The 19,814-nt window shown below is 39.9% G+C and overlaps 1 protein-coding gene across 2 annotated transcripts; it reads right to left on the bottom strand.

Moving 5' to 3' along the window:
- Positions 1–8,006: 8,006 nt before the first annotated feature.
- CNDP1 (carnosine dipeptidase 1) lies at positions 8,007–19,080 on the bottom strand. 2 transcript variants are annotated; one of them, XM_050321248.1, is made up of 11 exons: positions 19,003–19,080; positions 18,097–18,240; positions 16,636–16,798; positions 15,503–15,597; positions 13,759–13,830; positions 12,060–12,144; positions 11,370–11,530; positions 9,843–10,007; positions 9,512–9,653; positions 8,986–9,133; positions 8,007–8,112 (listed from the first exon to the last, which is right to left on the bottom strand). In XM_050321248.1, the coding sequence occupies exons 1-11, from the start codon at positions 19,078–19,080 to the stop codon at positions 8,007–8,009; spliced, it is 1,359 nt and encodes a 452-aa protein (XP_050177205.1). The 2 variants fall into 2 exon arrangements, with proteins under 2 accessions (XP_050177205.1, XP_050177196.1); XM_050321239.1 differs by having other exon boundaries at positions 13,759–13,959; positions 15,509–15,597.
- Positions 19,081–19,814: the final 734 nt, after the last annotated feature.

The following is a 19,814-nucleotide window of genomic DNA, read 5'->3' as shown; positions in this document are numbered from 1 at the left end:
TGTACTGTGGTTTTTTTAAGTAAAAATTCATTTAATTTTAGAAATAATTCATTGCACTAAAGTGACAGTCATTTATTACCCTGTATTATCTGTTATGTGTGAAGATGTCCAGCATGCCAGTATTTACAACTCTGCCACTGTATAATTAATCTTTTGGAAACTCACAAAGCAAGTTTCTCAAATAGACAAATGTCTCAAATATAAACATCAAGTCTGGTACATTATGCATCGATACATAACCTTTAAGATTTAGTGTAGTATCAAATCAGAAAACATGCAAAAAAAGTTATGCTACATGAAATATAGATTTAATTCTTATTTTTTGTGTTCACTAAGTCAGCATGTTATCCACCTGGCACACACATCCAAGTCCTATTAGAGCTACCTCCACTGAAATAAGAATGTTAGTAAATTGTTAGCTTTAATGGAAGAATTTCCTAGTTGCACACTGATGTTCTCAACTGCTTATTGAGTAAGGAACACAACCATTTTCTTTGCTGTGAGGGTACACCTTGTACAGAGTGGACTTTGGAGCTTAAGCAACATTTTGTGGGGGGGTTTTTCCCCTCCCAAGAGTGAAGTTTCTTAGCAAGTAGAATCTAAATTCCACACCTAGTTATATGTTTGCACTTCCACGTATCTGTTTTAAGTCCACAGAAAAAGAGTCATTCCTGCCTTGAGGAGTAAGTGAATGTGGCAAGTTTCACTCAAAGAACATGGGTGGAATCACATAACAAAACAAAAGTATGTCTTCAGATAGTATTTGCAATTTTTAAAACTCTGTGAGAGCAGATAAAGTAACTAGGAACTGTCTCCACTGTCCTCCATCCAAACAACTCTTTGCATGTGAGAATCAGCTGAAAAGCTTTGCAGGCACTGCTGATGCTCAGGTAGGGTTGGAAAGCCCCCCATTACAACAGGCAGCGACTCTTTCACTTACCTGCTTAGAAACTAGTGGAAATGTCAAAATGACCTGTAAGTGACTTCAGAAAGAAGAGTCACACTGTAACAACCAGATAATATAGAAATGCCAAAAATAAAGTTTCACCATTGTTTCTGCATGTCAAAACTTCCTACCAAAAACTCTTTGTCAGCTTTCCCAGGCTGTACGTATGTCCAGGTTTGCCCAACACCAGGTGCAGAATCCAGCACTTGTCTTTGTTGAACTTCATATGGCTGGTGATCTCCCAGTCCTCTTAATTTGTCAAGGTCTCTCTGCAGGGCCTCCCTGCCTTCGAGGAGGCAACAGCTCCTCCCAGTTTTGTATCATCTGCACACTTGCTTAGTATCCCTTCCAGTCCTGCGTCCAAATCATTGATGAAGGTGCTGAAGAGCACAGGGCCCGAGATGGAGCCTTGCAGAACCCCATGTACAGCAGTACTACAGGAAAAGCATTTGCTACATATTTTTTGAAACTACCTGCACATGGAGGTGTTCTTTATACATAATTGTGAAGAATGCAAGTGAGAAGGTCACTGAAATATTTGGCAGTAGAGCTGAGTAGACAAGTATGCACCCTGTTAACATGAAACTGTTCGTATTTTTCTATTCATATATTTGTTTAAAATATTTTTCTAGTGACATACCTCTTAAAGAGCATTTTGTTTCTGCATCTCAAAATACAGACATACAGGGAGTTGGACATGATGACCCTTAAGAGTCCCTTCCAACTCTAGATATTCTATGATACAAGCTATAAATTTGAAAATCAATTAAGTTTCACCTTGGGACAATAAGTATAGACAAAGTACCACTTTTGTTTAGTTCTGACCAATTCCATAGTCACCACCTTCCTAGAAAAGAAGTCTTCTTAAAAAAAAAAATGTATTTGAGAAAGCAAGTGGAAAGGAGAAAGGGTAAGAAACTGCAAAACTTTTTTTAGGGTCTTAGAAAATTCCATGGTGTAAAATAGGTGGCAGTGACTGTTGTGGTTAGCAGAGAGGACAGTCCCCAGAAGTGGGTGAGAACAAGGGTGTGCACTTACCCATATTTGAGTTTTGCACACACAGCCACCCCATGGACCCAGTGGTGAGCCACACAAATATGAGTCAGGGAGACCAAACAGGATCTATGAAATGAGAAGGTTGCGTTCAGGACTTTTTTCATGCACCAGTATTTAACTTTACAAGTTACTTGCAGGTGGAATTTTCCAGCCAAAGCAAGGGAACTCGTGTGTCCTCACTGGCACCAGCCACTGTGGCATGGGCCCCTGTGTCCAGTTGCACAATCTTCACTGTCTAAACATGAACTATGAACATCCTTAACTAGCAAGGCATTTTATTACATTTTGTGGAACAAGCTAAATTCTGTCTTCTGAAAAGAATAACTACCAGGAGTCAAAGTCAAGCTTCTTGGGAGTAATGTTACTGAAAAGGAAAACCATAACTGCATGAGTAAGCCTAATCTTCCCCTTTCACAGGCTAAGCAGGTGTCGGGGTTTACTGACCAGCCTTCCCCCAGGGCTGAAAATAGGTTTTTTCCAGACGAATTTCTGGAGCAAAGCCAATCAAAAGTTTTGGTAACACCTCTGCCAATTACATATTTAAGAAAACAAAAGAGAAGGGTTGTTGTGCAGAAGACAATGGAAGAGCCAAGTGTAGCAGCCAGTCCTGTTGGGCCCAGGTGTGTGCCCCCACCCCAGGCCAAGTCTGGCCCGGGCAAGGGGGACCAAGTCCCCTTCTCTCCTGTAACAGAGTAGAGGAAAAACTCTAATGAAAGACTGCCTGGGCAAGACTGCTGCAGAAGGAATTCCAGGCAGGGAGATAATGGAGCCTCCAAGGTCAAAGCTGGCAGCCACAGGAGAGAGAAGAGAAGCCCAAAGTGGGGGGAACTCCTCTCCCCCTCTCTGTCTTTCTCCCTTCAGTGGGGAAGAAACTGAAAACTAAAAACCCCTGCCACCTGTAGAAGATTGTTTGGGAGCAGAGATCCCGCTCTGCAGCTCATGAAGGAGCCCACGCTGGAGCAGAGGAGTGTGTGAAGAAGATGTGACTCCGTGGGAGGCCTAATATGAAACAGAGGTGTTTCTCTCACTAGAGAGGTCCATCAAGGACTGTCTCTCGTGAGGAGGGACCCCACAAGAAACAGGTTGGACTCAAAAGCCATTATCCCCTGCCACTGTGGGAAGACCATGGTGGACAAGTATCCCCTTGCAGTCCATGGAAGACCCCACAGGGCTGGGGTAACCCCCCGACCTCCGGTCTTAGCCCAGGAGGGGGTAGGTCCAGCCCTGAGGTCGACATAGAAGAGAGAGAGAAAGAGAAACAGTTCCAGCTGTGACAAATCAGAGCTGTCATCCTAGAGATAAGAGGAGAAGAACTTTCAAGTGCTGCAAAATTATTTAAAAGACCTGTAGCTCTGGAAATGGAAAAGAGACTGCTTCTCCTCCTGAACTGATACAAGGGGGGAGGGATATTTCTGTAAATACATAGCACTTTTGCCTAGTTAGAATTGTTGTATATATAGTTCTTTAGTTTTTATCTTGATAGTAATAAATCCTAATATTATTCTCCCCAATCAGATCTCTTTTGTCTGCACAAACTATCTCTCAACTTATAGCAATTGTGTGGGGGGTGAGAGAAAATTGGACCAGAGCAAACCCACGACATGACCTGATTAGTTTTCAGTCCTCAGGAGGGCTGCTCAACTCTCTATGCCTTCAGCTCCTATTGTCAGCATCTTATTCTCCATGATTTTACTCTTCTTTTCTGAAACATTACTTAAGGATTAAAAGCTGTATTTATCTAATATAAAAAGCAACTTTCACGCTCAAACCCACTGATTTTAAGTGGAAATGAAAATATTCTAATTTATTCTTTCACATTAATAATCAGTAGGAAAATATTATCCCACTCTTGAACATTCAATTCCCTACAGCCTAAAAAAAGGGAAGACTTGGGGCAATGTACTAGGGAGACCGGCAGACCTTGACCAGCTGTGTGTAGGCACTTCATGCTACTAGATGTTCTCTGGGACATTTGGCTGGCTGCTACTCCGCTGGTAGTGTTCACACAGGACCTGAGTAGTGTCTGCCATCCTAGAGATATATTTCTCAGGTCCTGTGGGACATCTCCAGTGTCATTAGGCTTGCTAATAATCATAATTCACTGAGAGTAGCCCTGCAGAGAAGGACGTAGGGGTTTTCGGTTGGATGAAAAGCTGGACGTGACCCAACAGTGTACACCTGCAATGCAGAATGGTGGCTGCATCAAAAGCAGCGTGGCCAGCAGGTCGAGGGACATGATTCTCTCCCTCTATTCTGCCCTCGTGAGACCCCCTCCTCATCTGGGGTCCTTATGACAAGAAAAACAAGGACCTCTTAGAATGAGTTCAGAGGAGGGCCACCAAGCTGATCAGAGGGATGGAGCATCTCTCCTGCAAAGACAGACAGAGAAAGTTTGGGTTCTTCAGCATGGGGAAGAGAAGGCTCTGGGGAAACCTTGTATCAACCTTCCAGTACTCAAAGGGGACCTATTCAAAAGATGGGGGACAAACTTTTTAGCAGAGCCTGTTGCAATAGGACACAAGGGGTAATGGCTTTAAACTTAGAAAGTGTAGGTTTAGACTAGATATATGAACAAAATTTTTTACTATGAAACACTGGCACAGGTTGCCTGGAGAAGTGGTGGATGCCCCATCCCTGGACACATTTAAGGTCAGCTTGGACAGAGCACTGAACAAACTGATCTAGTTGATCCTGCTCATTGCAGGGGGCTTGGATTACATGGCTTTCACAGGTCTCTTCCAGCTCAAATTATTCTATGATTCTATGATCTTTAAGGACCCTTCCAACCCAAACCCTTTTATGATTCTATAATCAAGTCTTGATATCTCTGTTAAGCTGTCAAAGATACAAATGCTGCTGTTGGACATCTCCACAGAGTTGTTTTCCCCTTATTCAATCCTTAGTAAGAAAAAACCTGAATCAGAGTGAACAAGATTTTCTCTTTTTTTTTTAAGTCAATGACTAGATTAGGTCTTGCAAGTGTACATGTATATATATACAGCTACATACATGTACATGTACACACACAAAGTGTACATACCATTTCTGTACTTAGGTGGTCAGGATTTGAGACTATCTAATGTTCTCTGACAAGGGACGTGGCATACCTAGAATAAGGCTAAAAGAGGAAGCGAACTTTAATCCTGTTTCTAACACTATTATTGGGGAGTTATCTTTAATTTACTCTGGCAACAAACAGCAGTTAATGCAACCAAGTAACATTGCTAGAAATGTTGTGTAACAATGCAGACCTTAGAAAAATGTGCATCTTTTTTTTTGTTTTTGTTTTTTTGCAAAAGGCTGATGAAATGCTGCACGATCTATTTAAAAAAAGGAAAAGACAAGGTAGATACTCATTCTTGATCTAAGAGGGAATTAGTAGCTCTGGATACCCCTGTGGGCAGGAGTAGCTTCCCCAGTGCTTTCTGTCATAGCCAGGAGAAATTTTCTGCTATTTATCTCCTCTGGGACTGAAGGAGACATGGAGATTGTCTGCATAATTCATTGGTCCCACTGTTTCACGCACATGATTTTAACTTGACAGTAAATAATGGCCAGTCTTCGCGAGTGAAGATCCGGGGAAGGTCTTTCCACCTTCCAGCCTGCGCATTGGATTTTTTTAGGTGAGACACAGTGTGCGCGGAACTGAGCCCACCCTTTAATCCTAAGGTTCATCTGCCGGGGTCAAGCGAGCTTGGACGGTGGCAGCGAGGTCCTTAGGACGTAGGTGGGTTGCCTTTAAGGGTTAACGAGCCCCACCTGCCCGGGAGTGGCCCTGACCGGGAATCGAACCCGGGTCTCGGCAGCGATAGCGCCGCGCCTTTACCACTAGACCACCAGGGGCTCCAACTTGACAGTAAGTGGCTGTTTTAGAGCACAACCTTATTTCAGTGCACTGTTCTGATGGTATCTGTGCTGTCTTTGTTGACTATATTCTGTTTGGCATTCTGAAGAGCAACTGTAGAAGATACATAATCCCAACTTCAGTTGTGCTTTGTAATGTTGTAGAGCACGTAGACAGCATGTACTGTAGTGATATTTCAGAGCAGTTATATTCCTAGAAACACAGTCTGCATACCTCTTTCATGGAGAAATCTGCCACCTCCATCTCACCAAGCTTTCTACTCTTCTGCCCAAAGTGTCATATTTAGGAGCAGCAGTTTCTTTCAATGATATTTCAAGCTTATTTGTAAAGCCACTGCAAATCCAGAGATTGCAACGTTTTATGTCAATGGTATGTCTTCAGATACTTCAGCAAAATTCACTCATGTACCTCTGTGATGTGATAGCTTTCAAGCACGGACCAATCTGCCCTGAGTCCTTTGCAGACACTGGAGTACTCATCCCTGCTACATTTGTTACGGTGCTGGTTCCTAAAATGGTTTCAACAGGTGAAGGGAACTGAGAGACTGCAGAGGACTTGTTCTACTACTTGATGACGTGCAAACCAGAATCTTATAATCTTTGGGCTTTTGGTCCTTGTCTTGGAGTCTTCTCTCTTGACATGAGCACCAAAAGTTACACTGCAGTGAGCAGAGTCCTTCTCTTCCCCTTGAACATGGCCAGCTGCCAGCATCCATAATCAGCTCTTACAGCTGAACTGTGAGTCTCACAGCCCCGGGTAGATCTGAAAATGGGTGTTTATTGAGAATGTGATTTGAAACCTAAGCATCCTGGATTATAACTGTTCCCAGATCTCTTAAAAGGCCAGTTACTTTTATGCACACTTCCTAGGAATTTCATGGAAACTACTGAAAATCAGAAGCTTCTTTATTTATGTTTTTTAATTCAGCCAAAGCTTTTGTCCTAATAACTTCCCACAGTATCTATTCATATAAGTTATATGCAGTACAATATTCCCTTCTACAGATTACATATCCACATCTTTATTCTTCCAGGTTTTTGCAAGGAGGTAGCAGGAGAGAAAGGAAAGATCCCAACTACTTTCTGTAATTTAACAATGTCATTTGTTTTAACAGTAGGGATAACACTACTGGTTCAGTTGGTTTGTTTGTGTGTGAATTAATTACACCAGAGTAAACATCACATTTTAAAGTTAAAAAAAATCTAGATTTGAATTGGGTTCTTTGTGCTAGGTGTTTTGCCTAAACAGACCAAACAGAGCTCTCAGATAGTGTTTCTATTTCCAAATTGGTTGCGTTTAGTTTAATCATCAATGTAAACTGATGCTTTAAAAGTAATTAACAACAAATAGTTGCTAACTGGGTGGAAAAACACCCTTCTGAGGACAGACTTTATCAGAACAGATAATTGCAAAAACTTTTTTCTACTGTACAAATAGAAAATCCATGAAGGAAATATTATTTAGTGATTCTTAAAACTGCTCACAGCACAGTAAGAGGAGATTTGGATGAGAGGAAAGGCAGAATCCAGACCTGGAAATGTTTATTTACTATTGCAGTTCTAGTGACTTCAGTGATTTTACCCATAAATAGATACTAAGAAGCAAGTTTTCACATCAAAATCAACAAGCTAATTGTATTTCATTTCTTATTGAAAACCTTCTGTGAAGGACAGGGACAAGATTATTTGGGTAGTGGATCTTTCTTCAAAGAATTACATAAATGAAATTTTGTATATAGTTAGGAGGAAACTACAGTGTTGTGTATTACTTATATTCAGAATCTGGACTATGAGCTAGGCAGTATGAAGATGGTGATACTACAAAACAGAAATAAAGTAATTTTAATAAAATAGATGTAAAAATTCCCTTTGCCCTGAATTTTGAAACTAAAAGGTAATATCTTCCATTCAGCAAGAATGGATTATCCCTAACCTTGTTTTATAGTATTAGGGATAAGATCACTTGATTGACCATATTACAGATGCATGCCATTTGGTACTTTGCCAAGTAATAGCATGGCTTTTTATTTTTTCCCCACTAATTCTTACACAATGAATATGTAATTTATATTTTCCCAGATCAGGAAGTTGGAAAGTTAAGGACTAAAAAGTGCTTTGCTGATTTTCTTGTTGTGCTGTATCAGTTGTTAGTCTCTGTGTGGGAAGTTTCGTGTAAGTGCCGATGTAGCTTTGATATCTCCAGGAAAAAGGCTGCAAACAATTTGGTTCCTTCAATATAGTTGTGTCTGTGAAGAAGGAAGAAAAGACAATGAAGTCCTGTCAGGCTGTTCTGCTCTTGGAATTAGCAACATAATCTAGTGAAGTTTTTAGAGTCTTCAGAGGAATTTGCAAGATTGCTAACCCCAAAAAAGGATCCAGTGCACAGAAATGCTGGATATCCTTCAATTTGGTACTCTTCTGAAGGATTCACTTCAGAAAATTTTTCCAGTGTTATGTCCCCAAATTGCATTGTCTGTAGCCATAAGTGTTGAGGCTGTAATGAGGGGAAACAGATAGCAATTTGAGAATTACTGCAGTATTCTCCAGTTTCTGGAGTTCAGCATGAGCAGACTTGGAAGCTGCACAAGTGTTCAGGCAACATGTTGAATAGTGTCTTGTCATGGTGCCTTGAAGAATAAGCACAAGTGGCTATTTCTGCCACTTTAAGCTATTTTTTATATAATTCCACCAGTTTTGGTCCCTGAAACATAAATACATCTTGATAGCCATTTATACAGAAAACCATCAAAATCTTTACATGGCCATGAGCCTTCATATCTGTGACTCACAAGCTTCAAAACGGATGCTGTGACAGAAGAGTGCCCGTCTACATCACCATCTTTCAGACTAGAGGCAAATTTCATTGCAAGTGAAATGAAAATTGCCAGTGTGATGTATTTAAAGACTGTGTAGACACTCAATGAAAAGCATATAGCAGTATGCGATAGATTGGGAATTTTGCTTTCTGCTTAGCATAGCAAAAAGTTTGCTGGAGACAGTAGTTTTGGACTGTCAAATGCACAGCAAAGCTTCCCATCCAACCATGGTCATTCGTGGGTACCAAGGGACTTCAGTTCTCCTCCCCTCTCTAACAACACAAACAGACAAATAAAAGAAACCTGCTTATTTTCTCATTCTGAGAGTGCTCCCCATCATCAGCTGCTCCAATCGGAAGCATCATCACACTTTTCTGCGTTATGGTCTGGAACATTCTGGCAACAGGAATTGTTGAACCGTCACGAATAAAATCTGGGTCTTCTCCAAAAACTGAAATACGTGGGAAGAATGAAATAATGATTAAGTGAAATCAAAGTGCTTTTTTTTCTGTTTCCATGTATTTAAGCAGATAGCTGATACCAAGAGCTTCTAAGTAGAAATGGTTTTGAGTGTGTAGTCAACTGATTTCTGGTTTCATATCAGCACAAAAATAAGTAAATGAGGTCGTTTGGCTACTCCTAATAAACATAACCCAATTTAGCAAGGTTTGAAAGATGCTACTGAGTTGTTTTATCAAAATCAATGAGATTATAGGGGTAAGTGGCTGTAGCACTGAATTGGGAAACCTCTTTTTCTCTGTTGATGAGCAAATTGCTCCTGCACACCTGCAGATACATTACGAACTGAAAAAAAAAAGAAGCAACACACCTGTTTTTATTGCCCTTCTTGCTGCTTTATACGATAGATCATTAACATCAGCAAGCCAGGGCTTTGCACCCAAAGGCATAGATACTTTCAGTTTGTTTGGACTGTTCCTCTTGGAAAAGACACCCTCCAAGTGTTCCACCACCTGCAGAGAAAACACTTTGCAGTCAGAATCTTTCATCTTCCTGCAACTCAAGCTTATGCCCACATTCCCACTTCTCTTGGAAACAAATCAGTGCTAGAAACATTCAGTTTACTACAAGTCTAAATTTGTGAGGTGCTAAGAGGGACTCAGTTTACACAAGAGAGGCCAAAGAAAAGGTTTGTCTCTTACCTGTTGTTTCACAACCGAAAGGTCCATGTGGGGGACCTGACGAATTGAGAATTTGCCGATTACTTTTGCTGGAATGACCGTTTTAATTCCTGGTTCATGAAAAGCTCCTTCAATCCCATGAATAGAGAGAGAAGGGTAACGCCACAGGTGTAGAAGTATTTCTTCCTTCAAAAAAATTTTTGTTGAAAATATAAGGGATGACAATGAGCCGTTCACAATTTATATAAATTAGCGTGAAGAAACAAGCTTTTACCATCCTAAAATTTGTATTTGGAGACCTCTGTATTTTAAAGATGTTTGATTTTTAATTTAAACCCACGCACATATATTTTCATTTTAAAAAATACTATTGCTTTGAGTCATAGAAAGATTCGGATGATAACAGTTTTTCATGACAAATTAGAGAAATGGAACATTGTCTTAAAGTATCTTGACGGTAAATTTTTCTAGTGCAAAGTAGAATCAGAACGAGTTCTGATCTATTTGTTTATCCCAGAACTAAGCATGGGAAAAACCATTCAGCCAGACCTCTCCCGGATGATATCAGTGAAGAAATTCTACTAATGAACATTAAACAATATTGTAGGTAAGATGATAATTTTCAGTAACCAAGTTTTTCTGGAGAAGATGGAAAGGGGAAAGAAAATTAATATTCTAAGGAAGATAGGAGAAATATATAAATTATTAACTGGTCTTCGTGCAGAACCTCAAGGGGCTGCTGCTTTCCTTCTACTCCTGTTTTGAGACTAGATCTTTACCTACATGTAAAATTTGCACCACTTCATCCTCATATAGGTAAAGCATCAAAACTCAGTGTAGTTACATTCTGCTTTCATATTACTGATTATTACAGTCTAGCTTTAGCTAGTGTGGAAGCTTTTTCATGGAAATAAAAGCATCCATGTTAGTGCATCTTATACCAGTATAATTATGGTAGTGATAAAAAAATGAATCACTCCTTTCCCCCAGCTCCCACTCTTGTGCAGAGATATTTCCAAGCTAGCCGTTACCTGCTGGTTTTTGTTTAGAATTTAATTTTTAATTTACTGGTAAGGAGAGGCTTATAGCTTTGGATGCTTTTTTTTGGCAGACATCAAAATCTGCATTAAACAAATAAAATAAAACAAATGCAAAACGTATCTGCCTGAAACTGCCTTCCCTTTTTGAGAGCTGAATACAACTTCTTTCCTACTATTTAACCTAAACACAGACATTTTAATTCTTACTTGATTTGGCTGGTTAAGCTTGGGGGGAGAAAAGGAGTAGGCAATGAAGGGAGAGCAATACTGTTAGTTTTGCATTATTCCTTTTCATTGAATATTCATATTTCATATCCCTTTCCCCAGATGCAGTGCCTTACATCTTCGGCAGACTAATTTTATTTACCTTTTACTTCTCAGTGCTCCTTTATTTTATTTTGAGTTTGCCATTGACTGAAAATATCTTTCGGTTTGGCTTTATACATAAATGCTACAAATGAGTGATTTAAATTCCTTCTGCAGAGTATTTACACAGATATTTTGTTACCTTGGTGCCAAAGAGGAATTTTTTCACACCACTATTATTTTTATGTTCCTCTAGATCAAATTCAATCGATTCATATAATTTCCTCTCCTCCTCTGTCAGGACAGCAACGCTGTCGTAGATTCCAGGGATCAGAATACGACCTGTGGGATCCACAAGGCTGTCTACAAAATAAGATAGAGATTTCAGTACAAGTGGAACCTATTTTTTCCATTTGGCAACCGTAACACCTTTTCGCTTCTACCTAACTCTTTACCAGATCAGTAAGCCTAACAACCGACAATTGTTTGCATCCATCAGACTTGATGTATTTTCATATTTATTAAGAAAACTATTGAGCTGCTGTTTGTGTGTAGTGTGTGGTATGTCAACCCAGCTTCTGACATGAAAACATCATCCCAAGACACAAATTAGCATTAAAACCCCAGGTTTTATTATGTGTGTATGCATTAAAGTTTCCAGGTGTTCTTAATTGACACCTGACTGACATCAGCTTAACATGTTTGAAGTCCTGGCCTTACTGGGGACGTTCCCTTCCTCAGCTGCTGTCACCATAGCTATGCTGAGGTTTGGAAATCTTCCTTCACTTGGACTTGCCTTATTCAGATCAATTAAATACGGTACTGATCTTTGTTAGGCTGATCCTTAGCCACTGCTCCCCAGTTACTCCCAAGCAGTGATGTGTGTTATTACCCAGCAGAGCTATCAGATCCATCAGCGGCTCATGAATGATGCCTCCAAAAGTTCCAGAGTGAAGGTCCTTGTTGCCACATTCAACCTGTACCAAAAACATGCTTACATATAAACACTCACCACCTTATTCTTCTATGAGTGTTGTTGTCCACTGCGACTGGCGGTTTCAGTTTTTAAATGAGACCACAAATGAGTATAAATGATTATTTGCTTCTATTTATAAAATGGAAAACATTATGTCAGGAACAATACACTTTGGTAAAGAGAAATGGAGCTCTGAATTTCTCTAGAGAGAGAAATTCAGCTGTCTGTAGCACTTACACATTTCACAGAATCACAGAATATGCTGAATTGGAAGGACCCATAAGAATCATCAAGTTCAACCCTTAGCCCTGCCCAGGACCATCCCCAAGAGTCACATCGTGTGCCTGAGAGTGTCATCCAAATGCTTCTTGAACTCTGTCAGGCTTGGTGCTGTGACCACTTCCCTGGGGTGCCTTCTCTGGGGAGCCATCCAGTGCCCAGTCGTAAGGGTTCCCTTGCATTCCCTCTTTTGCTTCAGTAAGATTAAATATATCATAAGTGAAACATTTGCGTATTACTGTTTCTAATGTTGGAGAATAAATTCTTCAAGTTGTCTATCCTTTTTATTTAATGCAAAATCTTCATAACAAGGGCAAGAATGTATCTTACTTGTTTTATATTAAGAATATATGTCCAACCTTAATTCCAAATTGCAACAAATAAAAATTTATAGGTCTTTTGAATCATATGGCTTTAGAATAGATGCATTTGGGTTATTAAATGAGTTTTTTCCAGACATATTTTCATACTTGGCTTTATCATAAAATATTTTCCTGTAATAAACTTGTTTATTCTTCTCAAAAACTCATTACACCCAACTGTCTAGTAGCAGGCAGAGATCATTTCTGATGTTTTAATAGCATCATTTTTCTTAACCAAGATTTAGGAGAATTGAATCAAGGCTGCTGAGGTTCTTTTGGTTAAAAAAAGAGATTAATTCTTTTTCAGGCATAAAGGTTAATGCAAATTTTCCTTTAGTTCTCGAGTTCTTTAATCTTCTCTCTGAATTCCTTTTATGCTTCATCAGGAAGCATTTCCAGATGAGAAATTTCTGCTCCTCATTTTACAGTATCTCACATTGGCTGCTAAATATAGCATGTTGGCTACAGTGCACTTTTATTCACTCCTGTCAATGTGTTACAAAAATCTTGTGTGGCTTTTATACCCAGACATCCAAATAAACTGAGTTCCTTTAGGCAGATTCATTGCACTGAGCAGTATCTGCTGCAAAAGGGCAGAGCAGCAGAAGAAATGATTTTGGAGAGAGTGGGAGGTGGGGTGTAGGGACGATGCTGCAAGAAAACTGAGTTGATGCGCAGAGAGGAGGATGAGAAGAGACTGGAAGAGTGGCAGAAAAGTAATGGAATAGGAAAGGGATCATGGGGAGATAGGTAAGTGGAGAAATGATGATTGAAGAGAAGTTAACGGAAGTAAATAAGGATAATTGAACTGAAATGAGGGGGGATATCTGTAGAAGCCAAAAAGGATGCAGAAGAAAGCTCTGTAATTGTAAATATTAAGCTTTCCCTCAGCCATTCTCTGCATGTAGATGTAATTACAGCTACATCACTGCTGCCTGTCAGAGGCTCAGTTCAAATGAACCTGTGTCTTTTACCTCCACAGAGAAGCAGGCATTTCCCCGACTCCCATATGTAAGGGCAGGCTTCTTGTTGCTGAGCCAGAGGTTGTCCGAAATTACAGTGTAATCAACATCAGAGAAAAAGCGCTGTTTTTCTTCTTCAAGTAAGTTTTCTAGCCCCAAGGACCCTGCTTCTTCCATGCCTTCAATTACAAACCTGAAGTTCACTGGCATAGCCTAGATTAGTATTAGAAAAGTCTGGGTAAGAAACAAGCATTTTCAAAAATAAAAATAAAAAAAGCACTTTAAAATAGGAGCAGACTGGCTTGATGTAACCTTGTGTTAGGAAAAGAAGGATGTAGGATATATATCTTACTTCAGTAGAAACATCCGATGGCAGACACGTATAGGTTCTCAGAAAAACTTGTTCTCTTCCCCATGTTTTTATCTACTTTTTGGCTTTGAGGGAGAATAAGTGATATCTTTTTTGTGTGTTTTTATCAGAAAATTTTCTGGAATATCTCATTAAATGGGCTTTCTCTCAGGGCTATTCAATAATCTAATGGCTTTGGAAATTCTAACTGCAATAACAGTTGCATTTTCACAGAATATTTCCCGCCTCTTGTATTTCCACTCTTACTGCCCATGCGGGAACCACTGGCTGTGGTTTTCCCTGTGTGTTGTCTATCACCAGATTTACATGGTGATAAAAATGTTGCCACTGATTCTACTATAACTGTCCTTTTAGCACTTATGAATTTGCATTCTTGCTGGTTGATAAGGATGCATTTCCAAGAGTAATTAGGAGAACCTTTATTATGGAATAGTGGGAGCTGGAAATGCTGACACATCCCATAGGGGATATAAATTTTAACTTAGTTTCCTGTTACAATTCGCTTTCTCATTACAGGTTTTAAGATGTTTTCTCTTTTGATTCAATGCTCAGATTAAAGGCAAGAAGAGATGTGTAAAATTAAATGAACTTGTGCCACCGATTGTTCATCGACCGGCCACAAAACTTTTAGAAACAAACTGTTCATGAATATTGTTTGATGGCCTGTGCTGTTTTCTAGAAAGGCTTCAAAAGACAAAGATTTCTTTTTGCTTGCTTGTTAAAATGTAAAAATAGCTATATAGTAATTTGAAAACCTGGAAAGATGCATAAAGTCAGACACACAGCCATATCTACTTACAACAGCTACTCTTTAGGCATGTAACATGTGTGTTTACTATCGCTTAAGAGACACCAAGGTCTATTCAGTGCTATAGATTATTATTTTTATTCTCTTCATACAGACACATAAAATGAAGGTATCTTCAAAGGTAGGCAGACAAAACCAAGGATCAGCAGAATGTAACAGCAGAGAGGAGTCTTCATAAACATTCTGTGATATCTGTTATTTTACCATTTTAAAAGCTCTCAAGAGAATAGGGTATCAAAGCTGTGTAATGTATGCAATACATATTGAATGCTTCCCCATGGGTTTTCCCCTTCAGGGCAATGGCAGCAATACTGTATTTACATTGCATACAGATTGTTCAAAATAGAAATGCTTAAGGACAAATTCTTACTGGAGTGAGACCGGTTGCCTAAATGTTACAGTAGAAATAAGCTAATATTTCAGAAATGTATGTACTCTGTTGGGTCAAAGATGTATCATCTAACTCACAGGAATAAATACAAATACATCCCTCCAGAGATATAATAAATAGTAATAACAAATTAGTAATAATAATAACAACAATAATAATAAACAATAATAATGAAGTCCTCACTGATACCTACTAATTTCAAGGCTCTAAATGTTTCCACGGCATTTATCCAGGCTAAGACAGGTCCCTTATTGTCTGTTGCTCCACGTCCATAGAGGTTTCCTTAAAAAGAAAAGAGGAATGTTTTTAAGCATTGCTTCAATGCAATCAGAAAAGTCCAGTCGCCACAGAAGTGTAGTGATGTGTGAAGTGAAGCAAAGCGAAGTGAAGTGAAGTGTCAAAACATTCAGGATTTCACTGACTCAGATAAGGTGATGAGTGTTCAGGTGCTTACCAATGGACTGGTGCACTTTTTTTTTTCATTTCCTTCCTTTTACATACATCATACTATGGTTTCTGCTGCATGCCAATTTTTGAGCTTGACTTTTTTTCTCAGGAACTGTTTGCTCATACCAGACATGCCTGAAGAGTTTGCACAGTATTCAACTTCTGGACACATCAGCCAAACCGGGCAACAAGCAGCAAAAACCCTACAGATAAATGCCTTGGCAGAAGTACGAAGCTGCAAATCTAGGTATTTAACTTCTTTTTCAACTGTACAGTTATACACAGGGGCAGATTTCAGTTTCATGTGCAGTGATAAACTTCTGTAGCAGTCCCCACTGGATACACTGGAGGCAGGAGAATTACTCCAGTAAGTCTGTTTGGAATTGGTCCCAGCTGATGAGAAAGGGTGAGGTGACTTAATGTTTATAGCACAGGCCTGGGAATCAGGATTTCTGAGGTCTTACTTATCTGCTGAGCTTGTCATTTTTGTTCCTTCAGTCAGCTGACTGCAGTGGAAGGATGATTACCTTAAGGAGGGGGAGGGTAGCTCATGTTCTTCCACCACCAATGCTCTTTAGCTCCAGCGTGGCAGGTGGAAGTACTAAAGTGGCATGAAGCAAGGGCAGGAGGGTTGAGGAAGGATAATGGTTGATACAAAAATCCAACAAGAATTTTTAAGCAGAAATGGTTTCTCTCCTGAAAACTCTATAAAGCAGCTTTAACCTCCTGAGGCTACCTCCACATCAAATATTAGGAAAGATTTCCACTGGAGAATTCCTCATGCTTCAGTCAAATATACAGGAAGCCTCCTCCCACTCAGAATCTCAGTCGTGTGTTCAAATAATGAAAAAAAAACTAAGATTTTGTACACACCATTGATTTCAGTCAGTGTATAAGGGTCAGTGTTCCAGCCATCTTCTTTTTTGGCAGGCTGCACATCCACGTGACCATAGAAACATATGGTGGGATTTTGTGGATCCTTCCCCAGTTCCCCAAGAATCACAGGAGGCAGTGGGAGGTCCTGGCCATCAGGCAGCTGTGGAGAAAGCAATGAAGGAAAAAAAAAAAAAAAAGAGGGCAATGAAGGAAAAAAAAAAACCTTTGAAAAGAAATATACAAAAAGCCCTGAAAATCTCAGTATTGAAAATACTTCTACATACTTAATTGGCTTTGATTCCATTAAGTGCACAAATTTGACTGAATCCTGCTCTAACCTATTCAGAGAAACTAAAATTTTTTTCCCCACCTCTTTAGATTCTGCGAGGACTTTATGAAGCTCTTCTAACATTTTATTGTCAAAATCCCCTTCTTACTAAACTCTCACTTCCCAGCACTGGAGAAGACAGAGCTCAGTGTGTGCTGTAGAGTCTGTTGTGATACTGAAATAGTCAAAATAGTCAAAAACAAATTAATTTGGGGTTTGATTTCACCACAGACAGAGAGCAGGAGGCCCATAGCCTCAAATATAGAACAAAATAAAGTGTTGCTGGCAGGAAGCAGCAGCAGCTATGATTTGAAAGCAGGTTGTTAAGGCTCTAAATCCTGTAATGTACATCTGTGCAGAACAGAGTTCTACATGGCCAATTGCTTTCTTTAAAACTATCAAATTACATAACCTGAAATATTAAAGTGTTGCTGTACTATAAGGCCCTTGTGCTAAGACTCTCAGAATCCTCCCCAGAAGCCTCAGAAAAAGGAAAAGGAAATCATTATTATTGAACTTCTGAATTCCTGTTAGAGTAGAAATGTAAAAGCATAGGGCAGAAAAGAGCCCCCAGCTACAGTAAGGTAAGTAAATTAGAGACAAAAATTTCTCAGAGATTGATTTTTGCTTTCCAACAATCATTAAGAAAATAGCCTGCATCATTTGCCAGAAGCTCCCAAAACCAAAGATGATACCTTAGATAGATAACCCTTTCTGTCTGACAGTATTTTCTGTGCAAGAGCTGCCTCTCTCATATAGAGACTTCGGTGACAAACTATGCATTATCTCTCATGCTTCACTAGTGAGAAGAACCTAAAAACAAGCCCTGGTAAAAAACTCAGTCCTTTTACCTTTGCAGACTGCTTCCCTCCAGTGAAAAGTATCAAACTCCCTGCTGCAGAGAACATCTATTTGCATTTGGATTCTTTGTGTGTTTCCCAAGTATGTTCTCGGACAGTCTGGGGAGGGACTGATTTCAGCAGATACCATGTAGGTACAGGACTATTGATAAATTGATAGCTAGCTACCAAAAATGTCATAATGTCATAACATACATATACATAGCACTGAATGCAATAGGTAGACCACATGCAAATATGATGATTTAAATCCAAGAATCAGACAGGCACCTGATGTGACCCCAGGTTTACTAAATTGACAGTGGCTCCCAATGCTGCAAGTCTGTCTGCTGCCAGTGCCATCATTCGTACTACTTCTTTCCTCAGGTCTGGTTGAACAGAGTCGCTTTCCACAGCCACCCATTCCTTGAGATTCTGCACAGGAAGAAAAATGCAGTTAGATTACCCAGAATGTTGTGGTGTCTTGCCCTTGACATCTCACACTGGAGGATGGTTTCCTTTCTGTATCATCACAGCAATGTTGTAGATACTCTAAGATACTTTTCAGAGTAAAGATGAATTGCTTAGATGTTTCTCCAGGGTTGAGATCCCTGATTTTCTAAACAGGGAGGGTGCTCACACTTAGGCATTCACATCATCAACCATAGATTCAAAATCCAGTGGAACAGGAGGTAGATGCTGACTAGTTTACATTGTAGGAATTGCATTATGTACAAACTACCTTGGTGACCCTCAAAAGGATTCGGAAGTGCTTGTAGCTTTAAAGCATAACTGATACTGACTGGACTAATTATGTTCCTGCCTTTTCACAGTGGGCTGACAAAAATGAAAGCACAAACCAGCATGGAACCAAGACTCCTCTCCTTATCAAGAGCAAACCTACAGCAATCAGTTCTGATGTAAAGCGAGAGAGCAAGTATCCTATCTGGCTTGCGTCTACCATGCCAGTGCATTTTGGCTCAGTGGAGCCTCTCTCTGCACACACTCAAAGGATGCCCACAACCATCTCTTTCCATCCTCTTGCAACCTTGCTTTGTGAAGTTCATGTTCCAGTCTTGATGCCAGACCTGGAATGCTGCTCACTACCTTAGTGACAAACACTTCTTCAGAACACAGAGCACAGGCCTCTGGGGTACCACCTCTGCACTCACCATTTCATGGCAATATAGTTCCTACCTCAATGAAATCACTTTGATGTGCATCAATGTACTGGAAGATCTCTATCTCCAGAGCTGAAGCAGATGAGGAGGACATTACTGCCTTAGTGAGCAACACAGGGCTGAGCTGAATGGTATCTGAAAGTTTAGGATAAAATTCAATGTGTTACAGACATCCTGCACTTCTTTTCAGTGCTAGAAATCATAGACAATTCCAAAGGGCTGAGACTAGTTAACTCTCATTTAATCTCTTCAATCCAGGAGAAAGGGTACCTCAATATTTTTTCACATAAAACCTTCAAATTACTCAAAGTCAAGTTGCTGAAACAAAAATTTGAAAAAATGACTGAAGAGTGAGCAGCTTCGCAGTTTCTGCTTTATAAGTAAATTAAAGGAAACATTTTCTAAAGAAACATTTGTTGCATCAGTTTGCTGTGCACAAATGTCAAATTGTATGTTCTGGGAAGACTTGCACCCAACACCAAGAGCCCAGGGGACTCATCTCTCTTTCTTCATTTACAGAATCTTAGAACACCCTGAGTTGGAAGGGACCCACAAGGATCATGGAGTCCAACTACTGGCTCAGCAGAGGATAACTCCAAGAATCACACCATGTGCCTGAGAGCATTGTCCAGATGGTTCCTGAACTCTCCCTGAGGAGCCTGTTCCAGTGCCCAACCACCCTCTGGGCGAAGAACCTTTTCCTGATATTCAGTTTAAACCTCCCCTGACACAACTTCAGGTCCTTCCCTCGGGTCACTGATCACCAGAGAGAAGAGATCAATGCCTGCCCTTCCATTTTCCCTCATGAGGAAGTTGTGACTGCAATGA

This window comes from Myiozetetes cayanensis, unplaced genomic scaffold (assembly GCF_022539395.1).
Source record: "Myiozetetes cayanensis isolate MyiCay16 unplaced genomic scaffold, myiCay2020 scf1, whole genome shotgun sequence".
Taxonomy (NCBI): domain Eukaryota; kingdom Metazoa; phylum Chordata; class Aves; order Passeriformes; family Tyrannidae; genus Myiozetetes; species Myiozetetes cayanensis.
Note: the sequence above shows the minus strand (reverse complement) of the source record. Positions and strands in the feature narration are given on the sequence as shown.

Bases quoted from the DNA above. Each gene is read 5' to 3' on its own strand.
- CNDP1 (XM_050321239.1), bottom strand. From the start codon at position 19,080: ATGTCCTCCTCATCTGCTTCAGCTCTGGAGATAGAGATCTTCCAGTAC. The intron at 12,145-13,758 runs GTAAAAGACACA...TTTTTGGTACAG, and splicing joins ATGCCTGCTTCTCTGTGGAG to GTTGAATGTGGCAACAAGGA. The intron at 11,531-12,059 runs GTAATAACACAC...CTTATTTTGTAG, and splicing joins GGATCTGATAGCTCTGCTGG to ACAGCCTTGTGGATCCCACA.